Genomic DNA, 19,647 nt, shown 5'->3' on the forward strand with positions numbered 1-19,647 from the left:
ATATGTGGAAGATAGTCTCTAAACTGACAACGAGAGCTCTGTTCTTCCCTCCCCCTGGAATTCCCACCTTGTGTAATCCCCTCCCCTTCAGTATCAGCTGGATTTCTTAACTTGCTTCTAAAGAACAGTAAACAGCAACACGATGGGGTATCATTTCTGAGGTTGGGTTAGTTCTGAGATTATTTGCCTCTGGACTAGGTACTCTCTCGAATCATTCACACCCAGGGAAGCCAGTGGCCATGGCCAGAAGTATCCTATGGGGATGCCTATTTGTCAAGGACTGAGGCTGCCAAAGACTGTAGAAGTAAGCTTTGACGTAAATCCCATCTCTCCTGCATTGACCCTTCATTTGTGACTGCGACCCTGGCCAACAGCTTGACTACACCCTCATAACAGGCTTTAAACCAGCTAAACCACACCTAGTTTCCTATCAATACACTGGGAGGTAATAACTGTTTCAAAATGTTGGAGCAATTTGTAACACAGCACTAGATATCTAATACAACTTAGGTCTGGCCAATCAAGGCCCTTCCCTAACCAGGCTCAGCCAATCAGAGTAAAGTGCAAAACTTTTATAGGATGTAATCCCAAGAAGATGAGAGGCTGGAAATCCTGTAGTCTTTTGTCTCAGTGAATGTAAAGCCTGGTACTGTCTTGTTGTTTCTGTCTCCCCAGCACCCACAGCTATGTCTGGCTCAAAGCAGGTGCTCAATATTTATGAAATGAAACAGGTTTATACCCGGAGAGGAAGAAAATATGAGGGACTGGCATGAAATGGGGAGCCACCAGAAACAGCAGAGCAACTTCTTCTGTAACATCTTAAGGGGAAAACATCAGCAAACATCGATAGAAATCCATGTATTTTTCTTTTCTAAATGTGATGCATAGAACACTGTCTATTCTTTAAGTTGCTTCATTCAATTTTAATTGGCAGAGTTTCTAAAATTCTGCAGCGTACACAAGGATCATAGATCATGGGATCTATGATCCCTGAGATCATCTCCACATAGATCCACTGTCTAACCAATGCCCAGGGCATTTTCCAAGGAGATGAATAAACTATGTGGAGTCATAACATACTTGGTGTGTCAGGTCTGTTCTTTTCTGCTATCCAGCAGCATTGGCAGCTCCAAAAGCATGTGCTATAAATTGGATTACTATAAGCATGATTTCATTCAGAGAAGATACCAGGCTGACACTCAGTGATGCAGTAATGTGCCACTCTGATCTCAATGATCCTTATCATGTCAACAGCATTTAGAAGAGACCTCCCTTATTTTGCCCTTCTCTTCTGGTCTTCTTGGGCAAAAAGACGAGGACATATGCCCCCCTTTTTTACAGATGCTGAATTAGGAGAAAATAGTAAAGGGTAAGTAATTTAACAAACAATGACATCCTAACTACAGAAAAGTGATGTTTCTGTACTGACATAAGCCTCCTTGCTGAGTTTTGTCATAGCTGGAATGAAATTTTTGTTATCTACTTCATATTTGAGGGTTTAATACACACAAACCACACTGACTAGATGACTGAGCAGATATTCTGATTATGGGCACAGGAAAAGGTCATGAAGCTTGTCACTTGTAAATGTCTCAACCTCAGATGGCTACAGCATCCAAATAAGTGGAATAAAAGTGTGGACAACAGGCATGGTGGAGACTGTGGTAAAATGAGAGCACACATTGCTCTTTTTTTAATCCTCACTGGAGGACATGTTTATTGATTTTAGGGAGGAAGGGTTGGGGGGGGAGAGAGAGGGAAACATCGATGTGAAAGAGAAACATTGATTGGTTTCCTCTCATATGAGCCCCAACCAGGGATCTACTTGGGATCAATCAGAAATTAAACCACAACCTAGGTATGTTCCCTGACCAGGGATTGAACCTGCAGTCTTTCTGTTATATGTTCCAACCAACAGAGCCACCCAGCCAGGGCAAGCACACACTGACCTGAAAGGAGACAGCCATGACTCAATTCTGTCTAGTTACCTTTTGTGTTTTTTTCAAGTGAATCTAAGAGCCCAGAAATTTAAATAAAATATCCCATTCTAAAAAATATTGACAATGACTTTAATTAATTAAATTTTGTGCATGTGAAACCAAGCTCATCTTCTGACTGCATCAGCCTATGGCTCTCCAGTTTGTAACTTCTGTAGCAGAGTCTATTAAAAGCAGACATGTTAACAAAAGAGTTTGCATATATTTACTCAGTTTAATCATATCAATTCTTAAACAAAAAAATTTCCTCTGAGAGACAATAGGTCACAGAACTGCAAAGCTTACTCACAATGTTTAAAAATACAAGTCATGCTTAGCATTCAAAGATATTGTAGAATAACTTTAAAAACTTTTACCAGGAACATTAGCTTCTGACTTTAAAAATTACAAATACTGAAGCATTTTGGTATCAGACAGTAGTTTTGATAGCATCTGTTCATTCAATGAGTTTCTGGAAGTTCAGGAAATTGTTTCTCTATACTTGGATAAAGCACTTACTCTAAACTAAACATTTTCCCAATGTAGAAAACAAACTAGCAAGCTACACCACAAAGAAAAGCCCTCTAGGACAAGCTCTCCACGTGTGGAATGCCAGCATGTGCACCATGAATCCTGGAAGACTAGAATCGATACATACACGTGGCCTGAAGCCTTACCCTCCAGGCTCAGCAAAGGAGTGCACATTTACCTACACATTAATGACAAACTCTGGGTTAGTATAGGAGAAGCCAGCAAATTCATTTTGGTCCAAGTTCATGATGAAGAGTTTGTCAGTAGGCGTGAGTTCCACAGGTTGTCTGGTGAACTCTTTGTCGAAGTTGGAGGTGTCTCTCTTGTCTCTCTGCCAAATGGAAAGCAAACATTAATACAGTAAGAAGAAGGAAGCAGGACAGAGACACACCAGTCACTGGGAAGCTGATGAACTCTCATGGGCAGAGTCAGCAGTAGCCCCAGGCTGACAGAGCAGCTGCATTGCACATGCTACCCCTCAGCTTTCACTTCATATCCTATGTTGGCTTCAGGAGAGAAGACTTGATGGAAATTTCCTAAGAAAGGAAATCAGACATTGAATTTCTCTGAGGACTGTCATAAAGGGGGGGGGGGCGCGTGCTTTGTTTTCTTTGGCTTTGAGATGAAATGAGTTGGACACTACTTCTCACAATGTGTAATGCCATAGAGTTAGTCATCAGGCAGAATATCCCAGAGAAGAACCACCCAAAAGTGATCCCTGTGGCTAGGACAACCCTTTCTTTAACAAGGGGAATAGGGTAAACTACTCAGCTCCCCCCAGATCAAAGTGGCATGTAGGGATATGGGATCACTGCTTAATAAAAGGAGCTGACCACAGACCCCCTACATTCCCTGGTGCAATCTAGGTTTTCACAGGATGCTCAGAAATGTACCCACAGACTAGATGGTGGGTCTTCATCAGCCCAAGGGTCTCTCCAAGGATGTCTATAACACACATCTAGTCAATAAACTATAAGGAACAAAGCTTCAAGTCAGATCTGTAAGGGCAGCCTCATAAACAAACAAACAAACAAAAATCCTATTCTCCTAGTTATTCTGGCACCCTTCCAGGTCTCCCCTGGTAACATGGACCCCATGCACTCTTCCCTGCCTCTGGGCTTCCAGCAGAGGGTCCTTTCCCACCAGCACCAGTTTGGAAAGCCCTTCCCATTTGTCATGCTGATGATGACTCATGTTTCAAAAAGCCATGTGGTCTAAATAGGACTTGCCATTGTAGACTTTGTCTTGTGGATAGATCCTCACAGAAAATACCCTGAATATCACCCTAGAAATTGGGAGAGAATGGGCCTCTCTGTGGGGACAAGTCCTTTCTGAGTTGATAGTATCTGGAGCCACACGAGAACAGTGGCACTCATCCAAGGAGAGTTATTAGTTCCACTGACCTCCTATTAATTTCCCAAGGAGGTCACTGTGATTGGGGTGCTATCGTTAGAAGAGGAGCAGGTTAATAAGAAGTCTAAGAAGTGAAAAGAGGTCTTGCATCCTGGTAGACAATAAGCCATGGCTAACATGGACTACGTTTAGGGTTTTTGGCTTTTCTTAAGTTTTTAATTCTCCCCTAGTTTTAATTCTTTTGGAAAAATCACAGGCTATCTCATCTAGAAGCACCAGGTGGTGTCAAGCCAGGGGCAGTGTGCTGGAAGGAAAGTATTTCCCTGAGGGCCAGAAAGGGATCTGAGTGATACCCCCAACAGGTGAGACTCAGGACTTAGAACTAAACTGTAAAACCAGGCCCCTCTCTCCATACACGTGTTGGTCTCTGCTCAAGCCTTGGTAATTCTGTGTTCTGTTTAGGCCTGGGCACAGTGCCTTTGGTTTTCTGGAAGGAAACCCACCCCAGCAACTGTCCTGCCTCTCCTTCCCAGAAATCAGTGTCAACGGGACCCTGCTATGCCTTCTCCTTAAGCTCAAACTGTGGCCTACAGAGAAAGTGGAACCCTGAAAATCTTGGAGGACTTTTTCTTTCTTACAAGAAGCCTTCCCTGACTCACTCAGAGACTAATTATCTCTAAATCACACCAGGCTTTCAATGACTTGTTTAATGCCTGCCCTCCTGGATTGTATCTTTACAGCTCCTCATGTGCCCCTGGCACGCAGCATAGGTCTGGCACACAGTTGGTGTTCAATAAGTGATGACTGGGTGAATGAACGGAGGGTAGAATACATGCATAATGGCAAAAATAAATTAAAATCTTTCCTCCTGAACAAATTTGCAAAGTATTCCACCCTGCCTAGTGTGACTCAGTGGACTGAGTGCCAGACTGCGAACCAAAGGGTTGTTGGTTCTATTCCAAGTCAGAGCACAGGCCTGGGTTGCAGGCCAGGTCCCCAGGGGGTGCGTGAGAGACAACAACACACTGATATTTCTCTCCCTCTCCTTTTCCTTCCCTTCCCATCTCTCTAAAAATAAATAAATACAATCCTTTAAAAATCACAAATTTGCAAAGTGTTCCGCAGAAATTATCTATGTTGAAAGCTCTATTTCTCCATTTCCCCTGCATTTGAAATGTTGATTTAAAAAAGAAACTGCAGAAATTCTGACTAATGACCCCTTACTGGAAGGCTTCCCTGCCCATCCTCAGTAAGGTATATTAGGGCAACAGCAACTTTGCCTTCAGTTCTATTTCTGAAAACTATCAAACTTTTGGAAAATAATGGCAGCAATTTGGAAAATGCAGAGCACAGTGTGTATGAGGTCTGTCCGGAAAAAGTCCAGCCATTGTTACTATAACAAGAATGGTTTGTGCAATATCAATGTAACCTGGCAGCCAAGGAGAGTTGACTGGAATGTGCATGCGTAAACAATGACAACTTCACTATACTAGTCAGTGAGGGGCGGCCGATGCTGTTGAGTGAGCATGGGTACTGTGTGGTCATCCCATTCAAAATGACTGAGTGAGTAGAGCAATGAATCTAAATCAAAATTTGCATTAAACTTGCACATTCTTCTGCAAAAATAATTTAGATAATCAGAAGGCCACAGCAATGGGCAACTGGTGATTTGGCAACTTCATCACAGCAACACACCCACTCATGCATCATGTCTCATGCAGAGTTTTTTGGCAAAACAACAAATCACCCAAGTGACTCAGCCCCCCTATATCCCTTTTTGGTGCCCGGCAACTTCTGGCCTTTCCCCAAACTGAAATCACCTTTGAAAGGGAAGAGATTTCAGAGCATACGTGAGATTCAGGAAAATACAATGGGGCAGCTGATAGGGATTGGGAGAACTGTGAGGTCCCAAGGTGCCTACTCTGAAGGGGACTGAGTCATCACTGTCCTATGTATAATGTTTCTTGCATCTTGTATTTTCTTCAATAAATGTCTCTATTTTTCATAGTACATGGCTGAATACCTTCTGGACAGACCTCATACATACAGTATATTCTACCTATCTATCATCTATCTACCTACCTACCTACCTACATTGGTCTCTAAAGTTGTCTCGGGTCATTTGTCAATCACCCAATGTTTTCTCATAGTGTTTATCTTCCTGAGAGAATATCTGAGGAAGGTCCTGGTTACCTAACAGCCAGTTGAAGGACCTCAACTAACATGCCTGTTGGTGGGCATGGCCCGGAGATGCCAGTGATAGAGCAGAGAGAGTCTTGCACTGAGTGTCAGGAAACCTGGGTTTGCATCCCAGCTGCTAACCTTGGGCAAGTCACTTCCTCTCTCCAGATGCCAGCTTCTCCAGCAGTTAAGTAGGGGCGGGGGCGGGGGGGGGGAGGGGGCGGGGCGGGTCGGCCNCCCCCCCCCCCCCCCCCCCCCCCCCCCCCGGTTCTGCCCCAATGCCCCTCCTTCTCTAACTGCCTAAGCTTTTCATCTGGGAATTCAAGTTTGCTTTACCTAAGGTCTGGATGGCTACCACAAAGGCTATTCTAGATGGTCCCAAAGCCTGCAGTGGGAAGAAGCAAGAGAACAGAAAGGACTGAATGACAAGAAATCCAAATTGTGGTTTTCTTAAAGATGAGAAGTTTTACTTCAAGGATACTTGTTAAGTTTTTAAAGTTCCCTTAATAATGCCTTAGAAACCCTGGAGCTTCTAGAAATCACTCAACTTGTGATAAGAATTCTCTTAAGGCCTGAGAATAGCAGGAGGCTAGAGACAAGGATGGGGAACCACTTGCTATCCTTATCTGTTTAGATAGAAACGGGATTTCTCCCACCCAAAGGCTTTTCTTGGGCTTCTGGGAGCTCATAAAGATGCTTTCTAGAAAGAGTATTTAGTCTAAGCTGAGAGGAGTAGTGATTTTGATAAAAAAAATCGAGAGCTCTGGCTATGCTCCTAGCTGGCCCCTTGAATGTGGGCTGTGGGCTCTGATGTCACTGGCGGCCCCTGGTTAGCCCACCCGCCCTATTACAGGCCACCAAGAGTCCTTGAATGGTCCGCAGCCTCCGCCTCTCTGACTGGCTGAACACTGGGGCTAAGATCAAGCTCCTTCTGTCTCAAAGCCTCAAGAGGCCCCATTTTGTAGTCTGGGTTGACATTTTTCAAAGAGAGTCATTTTCCTTGAAATAGCATTTCTTCTTCTTCTGTTTTTAATATTGTATCTTGATGCTAAAAGAAAAATGGCACATAACACATATCCAGATACAAATGAACATTTCCACAGACATCTTGCAAAACCCCATCAAAGAGTACAACTGTCTGTTTCCAGAAATGGCATCTTTCTCAGAGCACTTAATTAGCTTTCCAAAGCCAACAACAAACTTAGACTAGCCCCATCCACTCAGGTATGGGTCCGTTAGGCTCCAGAGCAGTCTTCTTTGTAAATCAGTTGAGTATTGTGATTAGTAACATCTGGACATTTATTTCAGAGCATGTGTTAACAAAGTGAATATTTTCTTTTGCATATGAAAACAGAAACAAACCCCAAAGCAAATAAAGTTTGAAATGTAATGTAAAATTATAGTCCTTTGGGACCTTGCTAGAGTGACCATGACCTTTCAGGAAGTGGTGCCAAATGCCTTTCCAAGTAGTTTGGGGATGAAGATGATCGGGGACATACCAGATCAGAAATGAAAGCACTGAGGCAGCACCTAAGCTGGTTACCTTTTGACCTTTTGAGGTGCTTTTAGTTCAAAACTATCTAAAAGCATAGTTTTGGAACTTTAAAAGGGCTTAGATAATCTTCTTAACTTTGATTTAAAAAAATTAAAAAAAAAATTATTTTTAGCACACTCTTTTCAAAGCTTATGGTGCCTCCAAACCAGGCAGAATGGAGGAATTCCCTCTAAGTCAAAGCAACCATATGCTTGGAGAGCAGCCAAGCTCCAGGTCCAGAAGTGGAAGAACACCGCTAGCATCTGATGATCCACTCATCGGGTAGGAAGAATCTGGATTGGATGGTGGGAGTTGGAGAATGTATAAAAATGGCAGTGCAGAAACAAAGGAAAAGAAAGCAGGCATTTTCCGTCCCCTCTGGCTCTACTTAGCTGACATGCCAGAGAAAATTAATTGCAAGAGGACTTGGATAATGTGTTAATTATGCATTTTCATCATGACATCTGCATAATTCCATCTCATAGAGATGCTCCAAACTACCTGAGGACATTTGGGTTCTGGAAGTTCTGGAACATGGTCACTCTAGTCTCATTAGCAAATAAACATGGATGCAATTTCAAAATGAAAAAAAAAATGTCACCACAGTAACCGTTGAGCTTGAATGACAGAAATGAAGGACGGAGATCTACACATCTACTTAGCTCTTGACTTCAGGTTTTAAAAATTCAGAGTTAACAAAAGAAAATCCTTCGAATTCTGATTGGTCAATATTCCTGATGACTTCCTGGTCAGGAGGTGTTAGGACTGGTGGATGACGGGTGAAAAATCGGTCGAAGTTTTCAGCATTTCGCCCACACTATGAGAGGGGAAGAAAAGAACTTGTGGTGGGTGGAAACAAAACACAACAGAATCAAACAAAATTGGGTGTGGTTTTCTCCATCCCTTTCCTTTCACTACCTCAGAGAAGTTGTTTCAATAACCAGACATGAGAGCAACATAAAATGCAAAATTTTCATGACCTTTGGTACATGACCTTGGGCTCCTGACCTTCAGTTTCTGTAGCTCCTGAGCTGCCCTGGTGTCCACTGGGCAGTCAGGAGCTGCATGACAAAAGCATGAGATGGTGGGGCTGGTGGCATATGTCAGGTTTCTCTCCTAGCCCCACCCCCAGGAGTCAGCCAAGCTTGTCTGTTGAAAAAGATGGAATTAAGGTACCTTGAGATGTTTTATGTGGCAAAGATACAAAGCAATGACCCTTATACATCACCTGGGAGATCTCAATACTTAGGAGCAGGCCTCTCGAAGTGCTGTCTACTGGCTCTCAATAAGGAACAACTGACATTTTCTAGCTCAGCAAATACAGGAGTTCACAAACTGCAGTCAACAAAGAAAGATCCCTGGACCTAGGTTTGGTACCTGTGATGCCTGTGCACCAATGGGACCCTGGGCAGCTGGATAAGTTACTGGTCTTTAATTATTAGGCGCCAGAAGGTGAGTGGCCATTCTCTCTATAAACAGGAAGGAGGGGAATGGGATGAAATAGAAAGCAGAGCTTGGTCAGCCAGTCAGGCTCCAGAGGGAAAACTATTGCCACTTCTCATCCATCCTGTGGTCTTGCTACAGGAAAGGTCCCACTCTGAGGCAGAGTTATAACACATGTGTGTGCATGTGTATACACATGCACACTCATATGTGAGTGCACAGACATGCACTTGCTAATTTTCACCTAATTAGAAGGGACAAATCACAAATTTGATGTTCTTTGTTCTTCAGCAGAAAAGCCCATTTGCTTTCTAAGTGTTTCAAACAGTGCCTAGAGGAGGCAACAACAACCTAATAATACAGTAGTAGAAGTGAAATTATAACAGCTAACATTTATTATGCATTTGCTATATGTGAGGGACCCTAGAATTCTCTTTACATACAGTATCTTATTTAATCTTGCCAATGGCCCTAAGAAGTGGGTTTTATTATCATCCTATGGGATAGATGAAGAATATGAGGCCAGGAAGATTACATCATCTGTTCAAGGTCACACAGCTAATGAGCAGCAGAGCTGCACTGCAGGCTGGGTCAGCTTAGCATCAAAGCCCAAATGTCTAGCTCCATTGTACAAGAATGACTGACAGGTTGGTAAGTTATTGAATAATGGGGTGGGTGCACCTGAGAGGGGAGGGAGGAGAAATCAGGGATGAGGATGATGAGGTCTCTGGTTTTAGTAATACAAAGAAAGTGGGAGAATTCAGAGAGATGACTATTTCCGCTTGGACATGATGACTCTGAGGGGCCAGTGAGATTCTAGGAGATGACTTGAAGTACTTAGAAGTACAGGTTCTGGAGCTCAGGAGAGAGGTCTTAAATTTTTTTTAAAAGACAGAATATGAAAGGTGCAAAAGAGATAATAAAAATAGGGTATTGTTACCACCGAAAAATCTCTAAGAGGTCAAGCAGGGAAGTCACCGAAAATTCGCCATTGCATTTGGCAACTGGGAGAAGATGGATGAGGAAATGCCAGGCTGTGCCCACTCCATGGAGAATGGGAAGGTAAGCTCAGAAAGTCAAGGAATACAAGCTCCTCTTTCAAGCCCTCCAGTCACAGGGAGCCGAGGCACTGGGTATGTGTGCAGGGGACTTAGCTCTCAGATAGCCTCAGCCTCTGGCTCCAGCGGGGTTTGGAAAGAAGGGAGCCCGGCAGACATGCGTTCGAATCCAGACATCAGTGCCCACTGGCTGTGCAGCTCTAGGCACATTCTTTACAGACTCTTTTGTGAACCAGGAGAGTACTCATTGTTCTCACAGAGGGTTGTGATGACAATAACACGAGACAATGCATGTGACTAGTACAGTGCCTAATCCCTAGCAAGTAAGTGCTCAACACACCCTCACTGTAAGCATCACCTAATTCTTGTTTCCTTGTATTCACTAAAAAATCTCTCCAGACAGGATATGCTTCCTACAGTGGGGGGTCTTCAGGATGTTTAAGTTGTAAATACTAAGGAAACAGTCTTGCATTTTTTCTATTCTTTTTGTTTTCAGTTTAATTTTTTCCCTTTCTGTTGAATTTATTGGGGTGAAACTGGTTAACAAAATTTTACAGGTTTCAGGTGCCCAATTCTATAACACATCATCTATATTGTGTGTTCATCACCCTAAATCAAGTCTTCATCCATTGGTTTTCAGGATATTTAAGTTGTAAATACTGAGGAAACAGTCTTGCATTTTTTAAAGGCTTGTGTCAGACTTAGAGATATACATTTGTTATTCCAAACTAAATTGTTTCCACTTTTTGATATCTTGGCTTTCAGGTCTCAGAAAATGAGAAGTGAACCCCGTCCCCAGCCATACAATCTAAGACTTGGAGTCTAACAGATGGTCTGCTGGCCCGTGACTGAAAACACACACAAAAAGATGGACCCTTTGGTGTCAATGCAGTATGGTTGGGACTACTGTTCAGGTTCTTTCTTTATTTACTCGTTTTTTCTCAGCAAAGACATATGTAGTGAGTATGTACTGTGTGCTGATCCTAAATTATACAAATCCATGCCTTGTGGATCTTACATTCTACTGGAGAAAAAGGCACCAAACAATAAATAAAAATATAACTATAAATGTAAAGATATATTTTAATGCTGGAGAGAGGTAAATGATATTAAGAAAAATAAAGTCAGGTCAGAGATAAAGAATGAAGAGAATGACATTTCTGACAAGGCCGTCAGCTCTGTGGAAATAATCTGTGCACGTGGTGTAGTCAGCAGACAGCCATGAGGCCAGTGTGGCCCGAGCAGTAACCCAGGGAGGGAGGGTCAGAGAGGGCACCAGGAGCCAGGTCATGGGCCTCACAAGCCATGTGAGGAGGGAGGCTTTTCATGCCACTGTGGAATTCTTTCTTTCTTTTTTTAAGATTAAAAGAAATAAATACATGTATGTATGTGTATATGTATGTATGTATGTAGGCATGCATTTATATTGATGACACTATTAACAGATGTCCCCACAGAGTGTTGCGTGGTCCGCACTGATTTGTGTTTCAGCAGGATCATGGGTGCTGCTCACAGGATAGACAGATGGGCCAGGAGCAATGGTGGAAACAGTGAAGCCAGTTAGGAGGCTGCTCCAAGACGCAGCAGGCAAGAGATGAGGGTGGCAGGGAAGAAGGTGACAGTGGCAGACATGGGAAGATGCACTTGGTTTGGGGATGTACTTTGAATTTGAAGTTCATGAGATATCCTGATAGGTAGGATGTGGGCTATGTGAGAGAGGACTGGTCAATGACTCCAAGACTTCTGGTCTGAGCTACATAGGGCACACGAGGGGTAGAGCGTATTTGTGGGGGAAACTGAGCATCAGTTTCATTTATGGTAAGGTTGAGTGTCCAGTGGAGATGTGAGATCAAGTGGGAGCTTCCTGGCTGCTGAGTGGGGACTGCAGAGGAGCAGCAGCTGACTGATGGCAGGAGCACTGGGGTGGGCAGAAGACAGCTGCAATCACCCTCAGGAGAGAGATGGTGGGGAGAGTGGTGGAGAAGGGGGTAAGCAGAGGGGACGGAGATACTCATGGCAGAGACGCAGAGGCGAGGTGGCAAGTTACAAGGCAGACTTGCAGGCATTTTTCTTTGCCCTGGGTGTTGGGACCCAAACCAGCCAGTCTAGGAAGCATGTAAGCTGAGATACAGCAAGACTTCAGGGGACATTTTTCTTTAAAACCCATCAATTTCCCATCCATAGCAGAAGGCTGTTGCTTTGCTGAGGACTCCCCAGAGGCTGTTATATGAGAAGCAGAAAAAGAGTTTTTTTGAGCTGGGCAGGCTCCTCTCCATCACACCCCTCACTGCCTTGGCAAACAGTCAAATCTTCTAAGTGAGATGGCAAGGAAGAGATGCAAGGACAAGGGTTAAGCAAGGGGGCACAATACAGGGGCAGTTTGATGTCCCTGCTAATATGCAACTTACCAGGCTGGCAGATCACAGCCTCCCTAAGTGTTGCCATATTTTTCAAGTGGAGCTGTCACTGCCTGTTAGCTTCAGCAGAGCTCACCTCATGGAGATGTCAGCCCTCAGGAGGCACAGCCCATCAGCTCTGTGCCTGTTGCATCCTTGGAGAACGAGCAGCTCAGTGTCTGGCAAGTGCAGTGCAGACCACACCTGCTTCTCTGGCTGTCTTGGGCGAATACTCCATCCTCACTTAGCTTGGGACCTGTCAGCTACTCAAAGAAAACCAAGCCTCCTTGTCATCAGGATACACCACTGGGGCTCCTGGAGCAGGGATAGGGGGCCAAGCCAACTAGGTTATTTAAATTAGATGGTACCTCCTCCAGGGCTGGAGAAGGAAGAAAGGATTGTGACTTGTCATTCCATGGTACCCCTGAATTTGAAAACCTGGAGAGTTTGAAACATTTGTCTGTGAGCTGTTACGTGTGAGCTATTTTTTCCTTTTTCTTCTCTTCTTCCTAATTTCTGTTTCATTGTGTCAATAACAGCTCTGAGTCTAGTTGTCAAATGTGGAGTTGGCCCAGACACAGCAGTCACAGGGATCTTTCAGAGACTCCAGTTTAGATATGCCACTTCTCTGCTTTTATTAGCAATGGCTCCCCATTGCCCCACGCCCATGCTCCCTAATGTGGCTAACAGGACTGTTTAGGACTTAGCCCTGGTCATCTGCTAACTAGCCCCCTCCATACCCACAACTCCCTGCCCAACTTTCCCCACCCCAGCACACCCTCCAGATGTAACAACCTCCCAGTTCATAGGACCCTGTCTCTCCTCCAAGCCTCTCTTCGCATAGGCTCTCCTCTGCCAGGAACACTTGCCTCCCACCCCTACTCCTCCACCTGGATATATGCTATGAAGCTTCCTGGTCTCCAACAGAGGTCACTTCCTTGAGGAGGCTTTTCCTGGACCTGGGTTTATCCCATCAAGACACAGAATGTTCAAAGAATTGTTAGAAGAGAAAAAAATTGAAATCAACTACCAACCAATAGGGAAACATTAAATAAATAACATGTCTATTTGATGTATTACCATGCAAAACACTTTTCCCCCCCAAATTTGGTTTGTTATTTATTTATTTATTTATTTTAATTGTTGTTCAAGTAGTTTTCTGTCTTTTACTCCCATCCCAGCCCACTCCCCCAGTGCTCCCCACCTCCCTCCCATTTCTACCGCAAAACACTTTTAAGCATTAAAAGAAGATGAGGAAGAATATTAAATAATATCACCCCATGACTAACAATGTATACAATATGTTCCCATTCTATAAATTATGTACACAAATGTATATGTGATATCTGTACACATATTATATACAAGCTCAGAGACTGGGAGACTTCAGATTGTTTCATTTTCTCCTTTATCTTTTATGCTAGATTGTGTTTTTATAATTTAAGTAACAATCAGTTGGGAATTTTTTGTGATAAGAAAATAGCTATTTTAAATGAAAGAGCTACTGCCCTGGGAGACAGAGGGAAAATAGAAATGAAAATGGGGATACTTAGCCAAATTGTTAAGGTCTGCCTGATGCTGTTTAATTGGCTTTGTCTTAGTTAAAAACACTAAGAACTCCCAAGTGGCTGCCCTATTGTGTATTTGGGGGCCAAGGGGATGATGTTGAAGGCCAATATTGGGGTCCTAGACACCTTCTGCCCAGCAGTGTACCAGACACCAGAAATGCCGTGATGCATAAGAGGGTCCTTGTCCTTGTCATCCTGGAGCTTACAGGCTAGCAGCCGAGGCAGATGCACACTGAGGCCACTACACAGTACCATGTGACAGTGTTGCCATTAAGCAATGAGGAAGGAACCTAAGGAAGGCCTGGGAGCCTTGCTGGAGAAGGTGACACCTAAGCTGAGTAGGACCAGGAAGAAGGACACTGCTTCTTTGAAGGAGAGAAGGAAAGAACCTAGGGAAGAAATAGAGGTGAAAACAGGGCAAGATAAGGCCAAGACGCTGAGGAGGAGAATAAAGGCCCATCACATGCTGTTCGCTGTTCACCTGGGGTTGGTAATGTGGCTACGGCCCTGGAAAGCTTCCTGCCTGGCCTCCCTCAAGACAGGAACTGAAACTAGAAGGTCGCATGAAAAGACAACCATGCCATAGGGCCTGGGTAAAAAGACAAGCCACTCTTTTTTCAAATGTACACACCAGTGAAATCCAGGGTCCTCCAAATGCTATGAAACAGTTCTCCACAGCAGGAAAATGAAGGAGCAGCTCACCCAGGGAGGTAGAGCACAGAGAGCACAGTAGAGCCAGTAGAGCACAGAGCCGAGCTCACACTTTATCATTATCAAGTCATTTATGGGCCAAGGTTTTTCAACTAGCAGAGTCAGACAACATTCAGCATGGTCTGGCCTTTGGCAAAGAAAAGAAAGATGGAAGCCCCCCTGTCTGTAAATAATGAAGGTCCCTTACAATTGGAGGTATCTGATCTCTTGTGTCTAGAGGAAGTGGTAAGAGAGGGGTCTTTTGTGCTTGATAGCATATTTCATTTATTTTTTAAAATTTTCATTTAAAAACAACATACAGTGTTTTGATTGCCCCCAGCTCTCAGTTTAAATGCCATCTCCTCAGAGGCTGTTCCAATCACCTCCAAGTGCAGTAGGTCCCTCTGTCTCTCCTTCTGTTATTCTCCATTAGAGCACCCTGTCCATTCCTTTCACATAAAATTAAACATTCAAATACACCAATCTATAATTACATGTTGATTTCTTTGCTTATCCGTTTCTTGTCTATCATCCCATATAAGCTGTAAACTCCATGAGAGCTGCTTTGCCCACCACTGCATTCCTGGGATCTACCACAGGCTTTGGCACTCAGTATTGTCAAATGGATGAAGAGCAGTGTACATTAAGTGTACATTATTAGCCAGATACTGTGTAACTTTTTTCAAGCTTATCTCACTCAACCACCCAGTGGTCCTAGGATGACTCTGCTACAAGAGGAGTACCAGGGTTTAGAAAGCTTAAGTACCTGACTATGATCCAGGCTCTTCTTTCCATCAGTCTTCTGCATTTATTGCCAGAATAAGTTGTGCAAAAGCACCAAGAAAAATAAACAGCACGCCCCTTTGTAATTCCAATAGCCCTGCATCTTCATCATGTTAACATTTTGATCTGTGTCCAGGACGGCTGGATGGATAGGTGGGTGGATGTTGTTCACTCTTAGAACCCACATAGACTCATCACTTTATTATTCAGCCTGCTTTTAAAGATCCAGATAAAACACCTTCTAACCATTTCTCCTATCAACCAAGAATCATATTTTTCTTATCTATTCTTCACCATTTACCTGAAACCCACAATGTTGGCTTCAAATAAACTAGCTCACAAATAGTAATTATCCTTCTATTTGCCTATGTTTTTATAGCTTTGATTCTTGCAGGTCTGTGAGATAGGAAAAACAAAAATTATCTACACCTAAGAAATAATCTGAAAAGTTAACAATTTGGTCAGGGTCATATAGGGGAAGAACCATGATTCAGAGACTTGGCTGTTTGATTCCAAAGGCCGCATCTCACTGCCTTATAAATTACACCACTCATGTGGCATAGACTTACAGTTAGTTACATTAACCTGGGTGCCATCACTCCACCACTATACCATCTTTAATCAAGTTAGCTAAGTTACCTAAGCCAAGTTTTCTGTTACGGCAAATGTAGCTACTTTGTAGTGTGCAGTGAAGATGACTTGATAACATACGCATAAAATATTTCACAAGATAGCTGTTAGCTACTGTTGAGTGCTGACTGACCCAGTCTTGTCCAGTGAGCTGGCTATGGTCTGGCGATACAGGGCCCCTGCCATACCCTAACCTATCCTAGGATATGACTGCTATAGTTACAGGCACTTAAAACACAAAACAAAATCTTTCCCACCAAGGCTGGTGGGACATGGGAGGGACCTGCAAGGTGAAGGCAGGGCCTGCAGTTCCCCATTAGAGGAAGCAAGGGAAAGATGTGTCCAGGGACAAAAGGGACACACTGCCATCCCTACCCAAGCCTTGCTCCTTGGAATGATATTTCAAGCAGATTCACGTATCACCTATGAATTGCTGTTTTCCATACCCTAGTTGGGACATTTTATGATTATTTATAAAAAACTGCACTCGTAAATAAATAAGAACTAAGCTCATTTTCTCTCCCTTTATAGATCATGGGAATATTTCTCCATCCTGACTATTAGAATTAAATTCTACTGACATGAGAAGTCTCCATGGAGTCACTATTTCTACCAGGAGCGGTTGTGGAGGCAGAAGGAAAATTAGTGAGCCCAGTGCCACAAAAACAAAGAAGAGAGGAGGAGCCTGAACTTATGTCCTACACATACACTTACCCATGTAGGAAACCAGGAAACTATTAAAAGGATGAAGAAAATTTTGATGTGCTAATAAAAGCAATCTCCAAGGCACAGGTAGATACACTGTGCATCCTTGAACTACTAAAAGAAGGACAAGGACAAATTTAAAAACAAAAAACAACCAGAACTGCGAGAAAATTGAACCGTATGGAAGTTCGACACCAAGGAGTTAAAGAAGAAACATTCATCCAGACTGGTAGGAGGGATGGAGATGGGGAGCTAGGGCAAAGAGGATGCTCAGCAAGGTGGCAGCTGGAGGACTGGGGCAGGCAACATGGTGGCTTGTGGCCCAGGCAAGGTGGTGGCTGGCGGACCTGGCAGTCCCACATTTGCGTGCAGATAAACTAGGAGGAAAACTGGGGAACATGACAGATTGTGCAACCCAGGGTTCCAATGCAGAGAAATAAAACCTCAAAACCTCTCACTGAGAAAACCTGTGGGGATTGTAGCAGCAGAAGAATCTCCCAGCCTCACAGGAGAGTTTGCTGGAGAGACCCACAGGGTCCTAGAATGTACGCAAACCCACCCACCTGGTAATCAGCACCAGAAGGGCCCAATTTGCTTGTGGGTAGCTCTTAGGAGACTGAATGCTCCCAAGGGCCAAACAAACAGTATTGTTCCTTCTCTGACCCTCCCCCACATACAGCGCCACAACAGCAGCAATGGAGGTTGCCCTGCCCTGGTGAATAACTAGGCTCCGCCCCTTACAATGTAACAGCTGTGAGGAGACAAGGAAATATGGCCCAAATGAAAGAACATATCTAAGCTCCAGAAAAAATACATCTAAGTGATGAAGAGATAACTAACCTACCAGATACAGAGTTCAAAACGCTGGTAATCAGGATGCTCACAGAAATGGTTGAATATGGTTGCAAAAGAGAGGAAAAAGTGAAGGCTATGAAAAGTGAATTAAAGGAAAAATGCACAGGGAAAACAGTGACGGGAAGGAAATCAGGACTCAAATCAACGATTTGTAGCACAAGGAAGAAATAAACATTCAACCAGAGTAGAATGAAGAAACAAGAATTCAAAAAAATAAAGAGAGGCTTAGTAACCTCCCGGACAACTTTAAATGTTCCAATATTCAAATCATATGAGTGCTGGAAGAGCAAGACATTGAAAATTTATTTGAGAAAATAATGGAGGAGAACTTCTCCAATCTGGTAAAGGAAATAGACTTCTAGGAAGTCCAGGAAGCTCAGAGAGTCCCAAAGAAGCTGGACCCAAGGAAACATATATCAAGGCACATCATAAGTACATTAGCCAAGTTTAAAGATAAGGTAGAGAATCTTAAAAGCAGCAAGAAAAAAGGAGACAGTTACCTTGAAAGGAGTTCCCATAAGACCATGAGCTAATTTCTCAAAAGAAACCTTGCAGGCAAGAAAGGACTGGAAAGAAGTATTTCAAGTCATGAAAGTCAAGGACCCACATCCAAGATTGCTCTATCCAGCAAAGCTATCATTTAGAATGGAAGGGCAGATAAAGTGCTTCCCAGATAAGGTCAAGTTAAAGGAGTTCATCATCACCAAGCTGTTATTGTACGAAATGTTAAAGGGATTTATCTAAGGAAACGAAGAAGATAAAAAACTATGAACAGTAAATTGACAACAAACTCAGCAAACAACTAGAACAGGAACAGAATCACAGAAATTGAAATCACATGGAGAGCTATCAGTGGGGAGGTGGAGTGGGGAGAATGGGGGAAAAGATACAGGGAATAAGAAGCATAAATGGTAGGCACAAAATAGACGGGGAAGTTAAGAATAGTATAGAAAATGGAGAAGCCAAAGAATTTCTATGTACAACCCATGCACATGAACTAAGGGCAAAGGAAGGCAGGTGGGAATGGGGTGCAGGGTGGAGGGGAATAAAGGGGGAAAATGAGACAACTGTAATAGCATAATCAATAAAATAAAAACAATTTCCAAGACGGATGGGAGTAGAGCAAAGCATGGAATCAAACATGGCACTCTATCAGCAAGGCGTGTGATGTGGAGTCTCTGCGCTGAACCTTCATCTCCAGAAGTCACACCAGAGCCTGGCCACAGTGGAAAGCTCTGAGAAAGTGAACCAAGGAACCTAGCTAGGGGTTGGGTGGGAGGTACTTAATTATACTGCATAGCTTTTGATGCTGCTTGAATATTTTACTTTTTCAGATATTTTAATGGGATGAAGATCAAAGTGCCAAATAAAATAGTGAGACCAAGAAACATAAGACAAGCCTATGAGAGGAGGCCACTTTGAGGTTATTGCTGACTCAGTAAGAGAAATTTCAATAGGGTGGTAGGGGAAGAAGCCAGATTGCACCAAACTGAAGAAAAAATGGATTATAATTAAGTGGAGAGAGAAAGAACTGGCAACTCTTTCAAAAGTGTGTATGACAAGATAGGACAGTAGCCCTAGTAGTAGAAGGGAGGAACCCCACACTTAAATACCTGCAAGGAGTATTTAAGATGAGAATGATGTAGCATGTGTGTGTGATGAGGAGGAAGAGCCTGGAAAGAGTCAGAGTGGACATCCTCTGGTTTGGCCCACTCAGCAGGCATTCCTTCTTTTTTCACCAAGAGGACCCACTCTTTCTCCTCTCTCAAGATGTCTGGTCTAAATAGGGGTAGAGGCAGTCCGTTGGCAGGTGACCTAGGCCTGACCAATCAGCACATTCTACCCTCAACCCCCCAGCTCAGTGAGTGCTTTCGAGATGGCTGTCTGCCCCAATATCTTCCAGTAAGACTGAGTTCCAGGCTGCTGGGAATTTTAGGAAAAGAA

The 19,647-nt window shown here is 43.4% G+C and overlaps 1 protein-coding gene across 2 annotated transcripts in view; it reads right to left on the minus strand.

The window, feature by feature from the left end:
- Positions 1–2,191: 2,191 nt before the first annotated feature.
- PRKCB (protein kinase C beta) overlaps positions 2,192–19,647 on the minus strand; it is a 347,363-nt gene continuing 329,907 nt past the window's right edge. The window contains exon 17 of one of the 2 annotated variants that reach the window (XM_037070671.1): positions 2,192–2,838. In XM_037070671.1, the coding sequence (XP_036926566.1) occupies positions 2,686–2,838 (153 nt within the window). In that variant the 3' untranslated portion in view covers positions 2,192–2,685. Of the gene's footprint in view, positions 2,839–6,536; positions 8,393–19,647 lie in introns of those variants that run through there. The other variant, XM_037070670.1, reaches the window with a different exon arrangement.

This window comes from Sturnira hondurensis, unplaced genomic scaffold (genome assembly GCF_014824575.4).
Source record: "Sturnira hondurensis isolate 20B ecotype Veracruz unplaced genomic scaffold, ASM1482457v3 Scaffold0018877, whole genome shotgun sequence".
In the NCBI taxonomy this organism is placed as follows: Eukaryota; Metazoa; Chordata; class Mammalia; order Chiroptera; family Phyllostomidae; genus Sturnira; species Sturnira hondurensis.